Here is a 14,823-nt window from a genome sequence, read left to right on the forward strand (position 1 = left end):
TAAAGTACTAACATTTTATATTGTCTACACTCTAAGTTCAGCCTTCAATAATCCCAGTTTTCCTTGGAAAAAAACAAAAAAAAACCCTTTACTGGGCTATACATTCATCTGCCTCACTCAAAACTATTTATTTCCAATTCAGCGTAATGAGTGGTAGTCACAGGTTTGGTTTGTGGCATTTTACATTGAACTTGTCAGGACATTAAATAAAATGTTGGTGTAAAACTCTCGGGCTGCACTGAAGACTCAAAATTCCCAGTTCTCTGTAGCAAGTGTGTGATGGAAAACATGACCATATTTAAATACATTATATGCCCTGTTGTGGGTTCTAGTCCTATTCCCCTGAAACCAGTGTAAGATTTACTAATGATTTCAGTGGAATTAGGCACTGTCGGAAGAATGCAGAAGTGTTGTTCCTGCTCAAAAGATTTACGGTGTGATATCTTAGTCATTTTATGGGAAAATATGACTTAAAAGCACAAATCTGCTGCTCCCAGCTGAGAAATACAGAGTACAGATTTTCTAGAATCATCAGTATCGCTGTGTTGAAATTCAGCTGGAAATCTGGGGAAGCATCTATCAGAACATTACTGCAACGTTCAAGACCATAAATGCACAGAAATGATCCCACTTGTCTTCCACAGGAAGGATAAAGCTACATGATTTTTATTACTGATATCCAACAGCTCACTTCCTGACTGTAGATCGCTATCCTGGTGTGACTAGCTATGAAATAATCTGAGATACTTTTCTAAGAAGTGATGCTATTCACGGTAAAGCAACATCTTCTGGCCTTACTTACGCAGATCGTCTCGTTGACTTCAAAGCCTCAGCAGCATTTACAATCCACAGGATTATACACAGAATTTGGCCCATACCTTGTCCCACACGCTAAAATCCATTTGAGTGGCCCAAGAGATTCATGAAGCCATTATTATTTTTCACAGTAGCGCCCCCCATGCTGTGAGTTTTAGCAACTGAGTTGTTCTATAAAATAATACTAATACCTTAATATGCCAAAGCCCTTTGTAGAACTGTGGCTTAAATCAAAAGCATGAAGAAATTTATTGGAAAAGCTCCGATTTTTGCATCAAATCATTAATTTTATTTGTAATACTGAGTGATAGGAAAGGATGAGTAATGAAATTATTAAGCAGGTATATAGAAGTACTGAACTTCTGTTTAACTAATAATTTATTCAACTGAACAGTGAAACATGGCGTTCATTTTAATAAATTTCAAGATAGCAGCCTGGCATCATTACTGGACATTCAGGACAGGATTCAGTTCTAGAGTAAGATGCTTACATTTAGGTTTCACTGGTACACCAGGTATCTAAGTTGTCACTGTAATCACTGGAGATCTAGGGATCAATTTGGCTTCCTAAACATAGGCGTCTAGCGCCGGTGTCCTCTGGTGTTCTGCTTCAGCTGCTACTCCAGAAGTGCAAATCTCCCACAGGTCTTTTATCACAACTGCCGTCCCTTTGGAGATGTCTCAGCCTTAAGCAACATTCTAAGAGTCGAGCCCCTATTGAACACAATTAAAGCTCCCTCGAGAGCAATTCAGCTTATTTCAAATGCTCTAGGGCTCAATTCAGTTGCATAAAAATAAATGCATGGTGCAATCTTAGATACCATAAATTATTACGCCTGGCCTCCAGCTGCCTCTTCTGGTGGGCGCATATCTTACATAGGGCCTAGACCCTCTTCCAAGCTCATGAGGGTGGTTACTAACTCCAGGCACCTCAAATGGCACTAAACACATAAATTTAGGGAAGCGAATTGTTTTCTGGGCCCAATGATTGAACTGAGTTTAAATAGGAGCTTAGATACCCACATGCCTATAAACCACATACATTTATTTATCTGTATTTTAATCCCACACTCAGTGAAATATCCCCATAAAGATAACAAGATGCCAAATAACAAGATGCAGGAAGTTATCTTAATTCTACATCACAGATTAGTATCTTTATTAAATAGCTATTTCACAGCTGACAGATGGAAAACTAATACCCACTGTGATTTGCTTATTCGCAAATGCCATGCTCAACAAAATGTATTAATATAGAGACCAATAAAAATCAGTTTATTTATTGAACTGAATGAGATATCTAAGCTACAGGAGTTTGATTAGTCACATGAAAGCTCTTTCCATGCAGGTTAATATATCCAAACTCTTAGAAACAGTAAGTAGCCTGGGAGGAGAAACAAGTCATCATGGCTCTGTAGAGTCCAACACTTGGCCATACTCATTCTCATCTGGTTTGGGTAATTCAACACAACACATCTTAACAGCTCCCAAACAATAAAGGTTAAAGACCAGTGAAATACTCACTTATTTTGTCTAAAGATGTTTATGGGAAGGCAACATCAAGAGGGAAAGTCTGACCACATGCAAATCTGTGCTGAGGTGCAAAAACTCCACACTTGTTCTGTGTAATAGCCCAAGCAGTCAAATACCCTTTTCCTAAAAGGCTGAGGAAATATCAGATATACTTTCTGTATGCAACTAATCTACTTTCAAATTGGACTCATTCAAACAAACCCACTGAGAACCTGATATAAAAGTTTATGAGAGGAGGCATCTTACTCTTTTTATAAGGTGGCATAAGCGATCTTTTATCTTTCGATAAGCTGTGCTGCCCCAAAGCATTACCATCAGTGACATTCTCCCTTCAACTCTAAGAGCATAGAAGTGAAATACCACCTAGGAAATTCCAGGCTTGAGCGCTGTACTTAATAATCTAGCGGCATCTTAGCTACCTCTACTCATATGTCTTTATTGGCAGTCATAGGTGAGTGATGATAGATTAGAAGTCATGCCTGGTTAATACTCAAAGTGCCTGCTCTTTTACTCCAAAGCTCTTCCTCAACTGCTCTGGTTTTGTAGCATGTTGGTAGGAGGGAATGCACTTGATGATTTCCAGTAAAAAAAAAAAAAAAAATCTGCATTACTATTCAAGGTCATGAGCTAGAACAAGAGACATATACGTTGTCCTCTTACTCCAGGGAATATTACTGCAACTAAGAGTAATTCTGTGTGCACTTAGGAGAATTGACAGAAAGGCATCTTCCCTGCAAGGATAACATCCTCAAAACTTATTAGAGCTATTTTTTTTCTCTCCTGTAAAATTAAATGTCTTTTTAGTGTATGTAGTTCAATGTAACTTTATAAATTAATATAAGAGCTGGATGACCAGTGTTGCATATCGGTCTGAAACAATCCTCAACCAACTTCCAGTTATATACATAAAATACTAATGAAGTGCAATGCCCTCTGGGATGCAAGGCCACTTTCAGATTGACAACTGCTACATTAAACACTGCCAAAAATGAATACAGAGCAAATTTTAACCAAGGACAAAGGGGCATATCACTGCTGCAATAAAAAAAAAAAAGACATAGGAGCTTTAGCAGTATATTTTGATCTAAGCTCAAGATCAGCCTCTCTGTCTGCAAAGTCAATTTATGCCCTCAGAATTCCTGCCAGCATTTTTCCAGCAACACTGTAAGCCATGAGTGTACAACTGCATGGCTCATAGTCCATTTGGTTTACATTCAGTCTAACAAACAGATGGAATCAAAACATGCAAGTTGTGTGAGCTGATGAACCTGCAAAATAAGGACAATTACCTCTACATATATAACACAGGCAGAATTTGGGTTTATGTGGTCACCCAAGACACCTGCAGATGGTAAAATGTTCCAGTCATGGAGGGGTCGAGTCTGCAGCACCGGAATCACACCGTTTGGTCTTGGGTAAACTGAACAACCTTTACGGTTTAGCTTCTCTTTTCAAAGGATCTGAAGTAATAATCCATATTTACCTAATTTCAAGGATATTGTGAGAATTAACTAATGCTAGTGTGCCTTCCAAACATGCGAAGCACTGTATGGAGCAAACAATTTAACAAGTTTTGCAGAACAAAGATTTGCAATAACCAGAATTTAGAACATATAATGTCACATAACGGATTTTTTTTTTTTAAGATTTGATGCCTAGATCAGGCTGGAAATTGTTATTCTTTCAGCTGAAGAATGTATTTTAGAAGGTTTAATCATCTACCAGAAACTCCCACAACATCATCTCATACATCATGCTTAAACTGCTAGAAAGCACACTGAGGACAGTGTAAGCCATGAAGTAGAATATTGAGGGGGAAAGTCAATTATTTAATTGCATGAAGTCGATAACACTCAGATACTATGATATTTCCTGTATTTACTTTGCTTGCTTCTTTGTTTTTTACTGTATTTACTTTGGTTCCTCTTTGATTAGAAAAAAAAACAAATATTTTGTTAAGAAGTATTAGATGATTAGAGAACCCTTCTAACCAGTTAAGTAGTTATTTAAGCAGAATATTTTACTTAATTATAATTAATTAGTAGAAACACAGTCCTTAAAGCATACCTACATACCAGTGAAAGGAAATGATCTTACCCTTTCACTTACTCAGCAGCTCTTCTGAAATCGTATCATGTATCATCTCCTATTCTTATGTCCGCATCACGAGATCTAGCATGTGACCTTTTTCTTTCGGCTCACTGATACAGGGAGTCTTACAATTGCAAAATGAGGTCCACAAGGCCTGGATCTGTAGGAGCAGAGAGGCGCCTTCTCAGAGTTGTTGAGTGCCCTTGAATCCCACAGCTCACATTGGGGGAGGTCAGCAGATCTCTGCAGACATGGCTTCTCCACTCAAAATACCATCGTATTTTCTTTTTACATTTTTTTTTTTTTCTCCTTTCAGCCTAACCCATGGTAGTCAGCTGGGATTTTTAGTTTCTTTAAAAAAGAGTTGCTGAACCTCACACAAATTATCAAGGGATATGCACTAGTCCATAGACTGTATGCAATTCTGCATACTGGGCAAGAGCAAGGGAGGAAAGTATCTCTGCCTTCAGACTTGCTGGGTAAGACTGCTAAGTCACACCAGGTTATCATGAGAGACTGGCTGAAAGAATATTTTAAGTCAATGCTGCCTTGTCTCCCTGCAGGAAGGCTGCTGCTGCTACAACACATTCCTTGCTCAACTCTTCCATTAAACTGCAGAAGTTTGACATGATTTCCGTGCTGTTCCCCTTCCTCACACAACTTGGGAAAATAGGTAAACAACTGCATTCAAGAGTGACTGCAACCAGAGAAACATCCTCCCCTCCTGTCCTGTCCCTTTCCACTGCAAACGTTTGCTGGTCACCTCTTTTCTGTGGAGCCTCTGAAGCAGAACTTCCCTTTTTCATCCTTCTGCCCAAGTACTTATCACCACCTCCGCCCCCAGCACTGCTTAAGCAAAAGGCTGCTTCCAAGCCTCCTGCCAAAAACTTCAGCTATGCCCATGACTTTGTCACTGCTCTGTTTCCCTGTGATCCCCATCACATCTGCATCTGCAGGACACTACCTCCCATCTTCTTGCATCTCTGCAAAAGCGCGGCCACATCATGCGTACCCTGAAATGGTAGCAGTACCCCTTATATATTTCAGGGTCGAAGGCTGCCTTCATAGCTTATAAAACTCTTTCAGACTTGCTTCAGCCTCTCAACAGCCTAAGCTGTTGAGGTCTAGTCCAGATCTCTTTTCTGACCTGCCCTGCCATTCCACACACTCTTGCCACCATTAGTACCAAGACTTCGTTACCTTCTTTTACTTTCTCTTCTCTGAAATAGCTTCACCTCCTGGATTCTCCTTCTGAGGTCAAATCTCAGCTGAGAGCCAACAGTTTTGTTTTAACCTTCTCTCTTCATTCCTTTTCTCTTCTCTGTTTATCATCCTTAAGATTTATGAAAAGTTCCCTGAAAAACATTCTGTAAAGAAGGTTCGATTAAAAATGTAATACATATAAAACTTCTTTCAATTTCTCTTTATGACTATTTGGGGGGGAAAAAAAAATCTACTCACATATAATTTGCTTATTTTTGATGTGAAATAACTTCAACAACTTAAACTTTATTCACCAGGGAAGTAATATTTTAACCACATTACCAAACCCCACAGCATTTAACAAACACAGAGCGGTAATGAATATAAAGAAAGCCATAGCAGCAGTTTGGTATACATGTGAGAGAGTTGACTCAGAAGCCTGGAGCAGTAGCTCTCTGAAAAATCATGCATGTCAGCATTTCTTGTACTGAACTGTACGCTCTTTTGCATTTGAAAAAAAAAAAATTAAGCAGTTGTCATGAAATTCATTGTAGCCTTTTGGCAAAATATTATCCTCAAGACACCAATGAGCTCCGAGTCTTAGAAAGGAAAAGCTATAAACCTTGAACTAGCAAGCTAACATCAGAGATTTGTCCGTCAAATGTTTTCTATGCACTGCTACTCAAGAACAAGGTGAAAATAACTGTTCCCTCTCAGTTCTTTGCAATTTACCGTGCAGTCGCTGCTGTGCTACATTTCCTCTACCATCCCATTTTGAAACAATAGATCGGTGCAGAGCGAAAAGGTGTCAAAAAGTTTCCTGCTTCTGCAACATACTGCAGTGAAGCACTGCAGCAGGGCAGCGCGTTGCCCGGAGGATCACACTGATTTGCTTCATGTTACAGCGAGGGAACACGAACCGGTTGAATAATCTCCAGGTAATCTGCATTAAAACCATTTTACTGCAGTGTACTGCGGTATTAGGAAAGATTTCAATATTGCACCACGTGATGCAACACAACCTGATAGCGTTTGTCAGTTCCTAGGCAGTGAGGGAAAGCTTTAAATCAAAGGCTGCAATGTAGCAACTTTCCATTTTACGAAGTAATACGGCAGACTATTTTGGCTCACGATGTTGGTGTATAGTATGAAATGATACAAAAATCCCAGAATAAAGTATTATAGACCTAAAAGCCAACATAGTCTTCTTCCTTTACTTTGGCCCTCAACCTGGTGTCAAGAGAATCTTTCAATGAAAATGGATTTTCGTAACGTTAAGGGCACGGTAAAGTGTTACAACGTTATCAGCTCAGTGAGAAATGAATTTTAGTATTCTAGAGATCATTTTTCCTCTTCTTGGTTAAGCTACCACAGATATGTTTCCTTCTCTGTCCTTCCAGCTTGCATATTTTGTAGTTTAATTTAAATTCGCACATATGCTTTTCTATATAGTTTTATGGCCCTCAGGTAAAGCAGTAGCATTTCAGTGTCATTCCAGTGTTTACAGAGATCTTCATTATTTCTATAAAGTTTTGGAAACGTTCCTCTCATTTATGTGCTCACATCAGAGACGCGCGAAAAGAGGATGAATTTCGTCGCAAATTAACCCTAACTTTTTCCCCGGTAAGAGAGGCAAACGCAATATTGCAAAATGTTTATCTAGATATATTTTCAGCCTGCGATGTTGGGGTTGGGGTTTTTTTTTGTTTTTTTTTTGCGTTTAGCGGTAGGAGCGAGTTTAAAACCACATTTTCAAGGACCTCTGAAACAGCCTTTGAAAGTACGGGGCATCGTCAGTCAGAGCTACAGAGGTGAGCCCCTGCCGTGCTCTGCCAGCAGCAAGCTGCACACCCCGGGGTTTTCCCCCGGTATGCGACGCAGCAGCCCCGGCGAGGCGGCGGACGGCAGGCACCGGGGCTGCCATTTGCTGCAGCGCCTTGCAGGTTACTGCAGCGGCAGGGCAGCTGCTCGCCGCGGCGAGCCCCCGGGGGTGCCCTCCGCGAGCCCCCGGGGGTGCCCTCCGCGAGCCCCCGGGGGTGCCCTCCGCGGGCGGCCCGCCCGCCCCGCCAGCGCCGCGCAGGCCGCCCGCCCCAGCGCCCAACGCGGGGCAAAGCCGGTGCCGGGCGGCGGAGCGCGGCCCGCCTTCCCCCGCCCGAATCCCGGCGTCGGGAACACGGGGCGGCACGACGGCGGGACGCCGCTCGCCCCGTCGGCGCGTCGCTCCTTAACGTCTCCCAATCCTTTTCCCCTTGCGAGGGCTTTGCCACCAAACCGGCGGCGCTCGGTGCCCCGGCTCCGGGCTCCGCCCGCCCCGGGAAGCCGCTGCAGAGCCCCCCGCCCCCGCCACGGCGCGCAGACCCGCACGGGCGATCGCCGCCGCGCCCCCCGGCCGCAGCCCCTCTCCCTTCCCCGCCCCCGCCGGGGAAGCCGCCGCCGCCGCCGCCCCGGTACCTCGCAGCAGCCATTTTCCGCCTCCCTCTGCAGCAGCCCCAGCGCGCGATGTCACCGGCCGCCCCGGCCAAGCCCCCGCGGCGGCGGGCTGCGCCGTGCCCCTTCCTCCCTCCCTCCCGCCGCCGGCACCCTCCTCCTCCTCCTGCTGCTGCTGCTGCTCCTCCCTCCTGCTCCGCCCCTCCCGCCCCGCCCCGCCCCGCCGGCGCGGTGCCCGGGGCGCAGGGCCCGCCGCGCTGCTCGCTGCCGGCTGCCGCGGAGCGGGAAGCCCCGCCGCTACCGTCGCCGCGGCGGCGGCTGCTGCTGAGTCACGGCCTGGATTTCGTCCCGCTCCTCCCGCTCCTCCTCCTCCCCCCGCCTCCTCCGCCTCCTCCGCCGCCCGGCCCGGCCCCAGCAGCGCGGTGCCGGCGGCGATGCCCGCCCCGCTGCCGGGGGGAGAGGCTGCCCGGCGCTGCCCGGCCCCCCGCCGCCCGCCGCAGAGCCGCGCTCGCCCAGGGGCCGCCGGGCGCCTGAGCCATGATTGCCGCCGCGTTCCTGGTGCTGCTGAGACCCTACAGCATCCAGTGCGCCCTCTTCTTGCTCCTGCTGCTGCTGGGCACCATCGCGACGATTTTATTCTTCTGCTGCTGGCACCGCAGGCTCCAGAAAGGGAGGCATCCCATCAAATCCGTCTTTTCGGGTCGCTCAAGGAGCCGAGGTAAGAGATGCTGCTCGTCCCCGGGGGCGGAGGGGGGGTGTCCCCGGCGCATCCCGCCGGTTCAGCCGGCGGAGGGCCGCGCCGCCTCCGTTTAGCCGGGCAAAGGCTTTAAAGAAAATCCAAGCCGAGCCCAGGACTGCGGCAGCCCGGTCCCCACCCATGCCTTGGCGATACCTCGGCCCGCGGGAGGGGAGCGAGGGGCTGGGACCCCCCCCCCCCCCCCCCAGCCCTCCCCGGCCTCTCAAGCGCAGCAGAACTTTATGCTCAACTTCTTCCCGATGAATTAAATATAAATGCCGGGCGGAGCTGCCAGCGGCGCCGGGAGAGCCGGACCCCGTCCGGGAATCTGCGCTGAAGGGCGAGCAATTAGCTAAACCCGTTAGCCGGAGCGAGATCCGAGGTGGAGCTGGATGCAGCCTGTGTGTCTTTCTGTTTCCCTTCCAGATGCTGTCATGAGAACTCATCACTTTCGCTCTGAGGTAATTTATTTAGCACGCAATTTCAAGGTCAGAAGTTGTTCTATTTACCTGAGTACCTATCGTTGTGGTCTTTTGTTAAATGAAATCACGCAGCAAACTTTTCGTTTTGCATGAAAGACATAACGTCCTCATCCATTTCTTGGTTTTTTCCACACAAAACGTCAGCTCTTCGTTCGCATTATCCCAACCGGCCTGCCGATTTGTGCCATTTCCAAAGCCACTGGTCACTTCAAGAAAAGCTGTGCTTGCTGTACGTGCCAGACCTCCCTCCGTCCAAAACGCAACCCCAAGCCCCGTTATTGAGCGCGCTGTAAATACGTGCAGAGCCTGGTAGGTTTTGCGACTGCAGAGCTGCCGCCCGCTCGCTCGCTTTGCCCCCAGCCCTCACCTGCGCCTTGCTCCACGTCGGGGAAGTCGCCCGCTTGGCTCGGACGCTGCCGCGGGAGGTCCCAGAAGGATCCAGACTGCAAGCCTGCTTGGCAGGCGCCTCATTTCGTGACTCTCTATTCCTAGGTCAGGGCAATCAAAACTCTTACGTGCCGGTGTAAAGAGTGTAACGCAAAACCCAGTCACTTCTAGGGATTCTGAATGAGGAGCATAATTGCTGGGAAAATATGGAAAATAATGCTTGTTTTAGCATCCACCTTTTTTCCATGCTGCCCTGTAGAGCTCCCATCATAGATATTTCTCTTGCCTGGTTTCTTGCTATTGATCTAAGGCATATCTTCGTGCCATTGCCTGCTACTCTGACAGCCTTGGGAGAGAGTTTTGTGCTAAAATGATCTTTTGTTTTAAATTATTTGCATTTTTCCTTACCCATTTGTGGGTGAGAAAATTACCCAATTATGAGTAATGTTTTCAAAAGCGTGCATGCGATACGTTTTTTTGCGATGTGGTTTGTATTGGCAGTTAGTTTTAGACTCCTAACTATTTTGAAATTCGTACGCACTATCATCAGAAAAAAAAGATGACATAGGGAGTGTCCGATCTTTAAACCGTGAACAGTCTGGTTTCATTGTTGACTGAACAGTGCTGCAGTAAAGTGAACAAACAAACGTATCCCTCTGGAAGTCAAAAGATTTTTTCATGATTTAGGTCTTCCGGTATGAAATACTTGGTTTCCATGTAAAATTCTCTCACTCCTGAGCCTAGATAAAGACGAAGTTTAATGCGTTACAACCTTTTGAAATACATGTCGTCCTGCATGGTGACTCTTAAAAGAGAAGTTTGGAAAGTGACTAGTTTCTTTTTATTAATCCAGCATGTGGTTATTTGCATATCACCCAGTTAGAAGTAGTCACATTTAAAATATTTCCTAGAAGTTCCCATTTACTGAAACATACTAGAATAAACCAATAAGAACTGTGATATTCTTTCATAATTTTCTACATTTTATTTAGACAGAATAACACCACAGTTGATGCTCTGCCCTTTTAAGTAAGTGGTGGAGCTGTTTGTTTTCCCCTGTTATCTGATGATAGACTTTTGAGTCTTAAGAGAAAACGATGACTCATTTGACATCATTAAATTTTCATTTTCCATTTTTTTTCAAGTAAAACCTTATTTTAATAAACCTAATTGAATTAATTAATAACAAATTACAGGCACACTCCCGTGAAAATATTGGCAGCATTATCTGAAACAGAATTTGACATTCTCATTCTATATCAGCACAAAATATTATGCACTTCCAACTCCAATAAAATGTTGATGAAAGCAAAGCACAATACATGAAAATATGGGCTTTGCATAGCTTTCTTCCCCCCCCCCCCCCCTCCAATGGACATAACATCTCAACTCCAAGTTTTACAGCGCAAGGTCTGCCTGCTAGCTTCCACTATGCTTAGTTGTTTGTCAGGTGCAGTTATAAATGGTGTTTCTTAATGATAATAAAGGATAATGAAAAATAGGTTGATAGTAAATAGCAGTGGGTTGGCATTCATCTCCTGAGAGCTGGGTTCAAATCTGGCTCGCATCACACGTGAAGATGCAGGTGGTCTAGTGGCAGTGCACAGAGAATTATAATTGCCCTATCTACAGAACGGTTGGCAATTCCTGCATGATTGGCTGCCTGCCAGGAAAGCCTTATATTTGGAAAAATAGATGTGTAGCAAATTTATGTTGAGGTTCTTTGCCAGAGCCACAGCTCTCATGGTGCATGCCTACACTGTCTTTGTCTATATACAGGGAGAACTATTTAATCTCTTTCCTTTAGTACTGAATCCCACATTAAAAACCAAGACACCATGCTATGGGAGGGTAGATACTAAATTTGCAAATGTATTTATGCTCCTTATCAGCTCTTCTGTTCTGATTTTGATATGCCACTGGTGAACTGAATCCACAAATAGTTTGTCTGGTTTTGTGGGTCTTGATTTTGAATGTCTCTGCAAAACATGCCTCATTATTATACTGCAAAAGTCTATGCAGATATCACTCATTATAGAATGAACTTAAGCGCTTGACCCCCTGCCTCAAAAGGAGGTAAATTTGCATGTATCATTATGAATATAAAACAGGTTAAAGTCTGTCTTTGTTAGAGGTGCTTCATAAAAGAAAAATAAATGAGCAAGAAGATGTGAGAGTTTCCTGAGATAATACAGTGGTGTCTCTACCTCCCCACTAACATTCATTTAGTACCATCTGAAGTTTGTCAGGTCTATTTTTTTATATAGTTTTTATTGCAGTCCTTTAAGTTCATTATGACTATAATTGCTCTTAAGATTCCCTCTGTCCCCCAGGTGCTATAGATACCCCATGAAGTCACACAGGAATCGCACCCAGAATAGTTAATGTTTCTAATCTGAGGGAGACCTAGATATGCCATGGCTGTAAAAAGAAAACAAGTAAATTTCCAACAGAAATATTTATTGCTTACATGACAAATCAGATTTTGATGTAGCTATTTGCACTATTCTTTCTTTATTTTGAGAATCAGTTGTAGAATGAAATGTCTGTGCTCAACCAAAACCACACCAAAGTAAAAATATAACTCACTGAGAGTTTTATCGAAATAGGGACTATGTTGGGTTTTTAGAATTATTATTATTATTCCTTGTATATTCAAATATGTGAATGTTATCAGTGATTTGCTGACTTAATTCTTCTCATGCTCTCTGTAGAAGTTTGGTTTTTCATGAAGTATAGGAATTTTCTGTGAGTACTTTGGGCACTTGATATGTTTAAATGTTTAGCAGCTTCTACTTTACAAAGAGGTTTGAGTGTCTTCTGCACTTTACAATTTAAAGCTATTGCTTAATGTGTTGGTGTTGCTACTTCTTGTGGTTTAAATTTCTTTCTGAATTAGTTTTCCTTATTGTCTAAACTTCTGGACTCATGGCATTATGTGAAATTTTTACCTTTCAATTAAAAAGGAAGTAAGCTTCTAGGCCTTAAGCTGTAAGGAATTAATCCAAACGGTAAAATTCTTAAAATCTCATGATTTGGGCGTAAGGATTGTTGAAAAGGAAGGTTCTCCTTCAGGACTTTTAAATGGTGTTTTTTTATGAGATTGTGAAGGGATGATTGTGCTTATTGCTAAAGCAGTAGTTCATGGTATTTGTGTTATTGGGGGAAAAAATCACCTGATTTATAAATCTTTAGCCTGAAATTTTCTCTGAGCTTTACTTTTTTCCCTTATTTTACCTTTTAAATTTGAAATAGTATGATCTCGGGAACTGAAGGTGTCAGTGTCAGTGCATAGTCAGAAGCAGTATGGTATCTTTTTGGATTTATTTAATTTTGACTCATATTTTCAGCAAGTTTCCTGTGAATGCTTCCACTGAGACCTCCAGATATAAACCTACTAGGAAGCAAGTCCACAGAAGTTTTACAGTCCACTGTAAATTCTGACTTCATGTAACCCAGGTGCATGTCTGGTGGGACTAGACACACCAATAAGGCAAACAGGAGTTGACACTTTATGAAAAGACTCTTTGGGAGGGCTGGCAGCGTATATTAACCACAGCTGTAGCAAAGGAATAACATTTGGTCGTTTGAGTTTGGCAGACCCCACGTTTTCTTCTTAGTATACTCAACAGTCACTACAAGGTTATATATATTCAGGCTATTGTTGTGACAAGACTGGTAGTGAAATAGGTCAGCCAAGACTAATGACAATGTTTAAGGGCAAATGAATTTGCTAAAACATCCGTTATGGTACAATGGATGCAAAACTATAGTGCAACAATCTCCGGTAAATGTATATATTGACTTTGCCAACAATTGATGCGCAGAAAAATTGTTCATAAATTTATCCCTAAGCATACCTTTGCCATAATCATCCCTCTTCTCAGGCTGATTGTGAGACAGTTGCCTAAAAATACAGTTCTAGATATCTTGCAAAGCAATAATGAATAGTCTTTGAAGAGTTGCCCCATAATTCATCCCGAGCGTTGCAGAGTTATTTATAAACTGCTCCAGATATGTACAGCTCCAGTGAAAAGACCCTCCAAGCTGAATTTAAGTCTTCTGTTTGACTGGAGGGAGTGCATTCAAGGAGCAACAGAAATGTACAGGACTAGCCAGAAAAATACATTCATTCACCTATTCAAAGGATGTCTCTTTGTCTTTGTGGAGCTGAATCAGCCTGAAAATATTTTAGCTTCGTGTTTGACACGCTTTCCCCCCAGGATGTTTAAACTGTTTTTTCCATTAGCTGTCTACGAGTTAAGGAACAGGTTCAAGGGAAAATAAATCAGAGACAAAAATAAATTGTTTTCTTAGATGTATGAAAGCACTTATGTACGGGCATGAATGGAGAGCTATAAATGCGGGTTACGCTGTATAAGGACAAATCCTTCTATCTGTTTTTCGTAACATGATCAATAATGTGGCCCAGACAGAGTATGTTACACTGAGTTGTTACATGGCAAACTAGGTACCACTGAGGTTCTTCTTACTATACGTCATCTGTCCATCACTGTCAGCTTTATTTGCTGCAGTGCTGCCTTTAGATAGCCTAGCGAGCACCCGCCTGTGCTGAGAAACAGCCTCTTTGGCAATTGTATCATAAAATATGTGGCAATTCTCCAGTTGCTGCAGCAAGACTGCTGGGGTTCCTGAGCTAACTCCAGAGTTAACTCGGGTACCTTTACTCCATACTACAGTGTAGGGTAGAAATCCCCTCTATATTTCTACGGCTGTCTGGTTGCCTGCATCTCTATTCTGGCATCCAACAGTCTGCAGAGCATTGAAATGCTGAGGGGATCTCCTCCTAGCTCCATCAGTCAAGTACTGACGTTGTGTCACGGTCCACATCAATGGCTAAGGCATGGTCTCGATATACTGTATATTAGGACCTGCATTAAAAATGAACACATCCTCACAGTTCTCTAACAGGATGGGGACAACCACTGCATAAAGATCCGGTACATAATAAAAGTTCTTACTATTTAGTTTCCCATTAATATAGTTATGTCAACAACCTCCTAGCTATCATGTAAGTAGTTACTTATTCAGGCTTCTCAGTATCTGCCTTTACCTCTGCAAATGTGTGTTTCAGATGAGGTTGCAGCTTTGGTTACATTGTATGCCTGTTTGCAGCGCACATTCCCG

General features: G+C 43.4%; 1 protein-coding gene across 1 annotated transcript in view; it reads left to right on the top strand.

The window, feature by feature from the left end:
- The first annotated feature begins 8,607 nt into the window (after positions 1 to 8,607).
- DST (dystonin) overlaps positions 8,608 to 14,823 on the top strand; it is a 313,286-nt gene continuing 307,070 nt past the window's right edge. The window contains exons 1-2 of the mRNA XM_075707064.1: positions 8,608 to 8,788; positions 9,233 to 9,267. Of these exons, the coding sequence (XP_075563179.1) occupies positions 8,608 to 8,788; positions 9,233 to 9,267 (216 nt within the window). The remainder of the gene's footprint in view (positions 8,789 to 9,232; positions 9,268 to 14,823) is intronic.

Source organism: Pelecanus crispus, chromosome 3, assembly GCF_030463565.1.
Source record: "Pelecanus crispus isolate bPelCri1 chromosome 3, bPelCri1.pri, whole genome shotgun sequence".
NCBI classification, from domain to species: domain Eukaryota; kingdom Metazoa; phylum Chordata; class Aves; order Pelecaniformes; family Pelecanidae; genus Pelecanus; species Pelecanus crispus.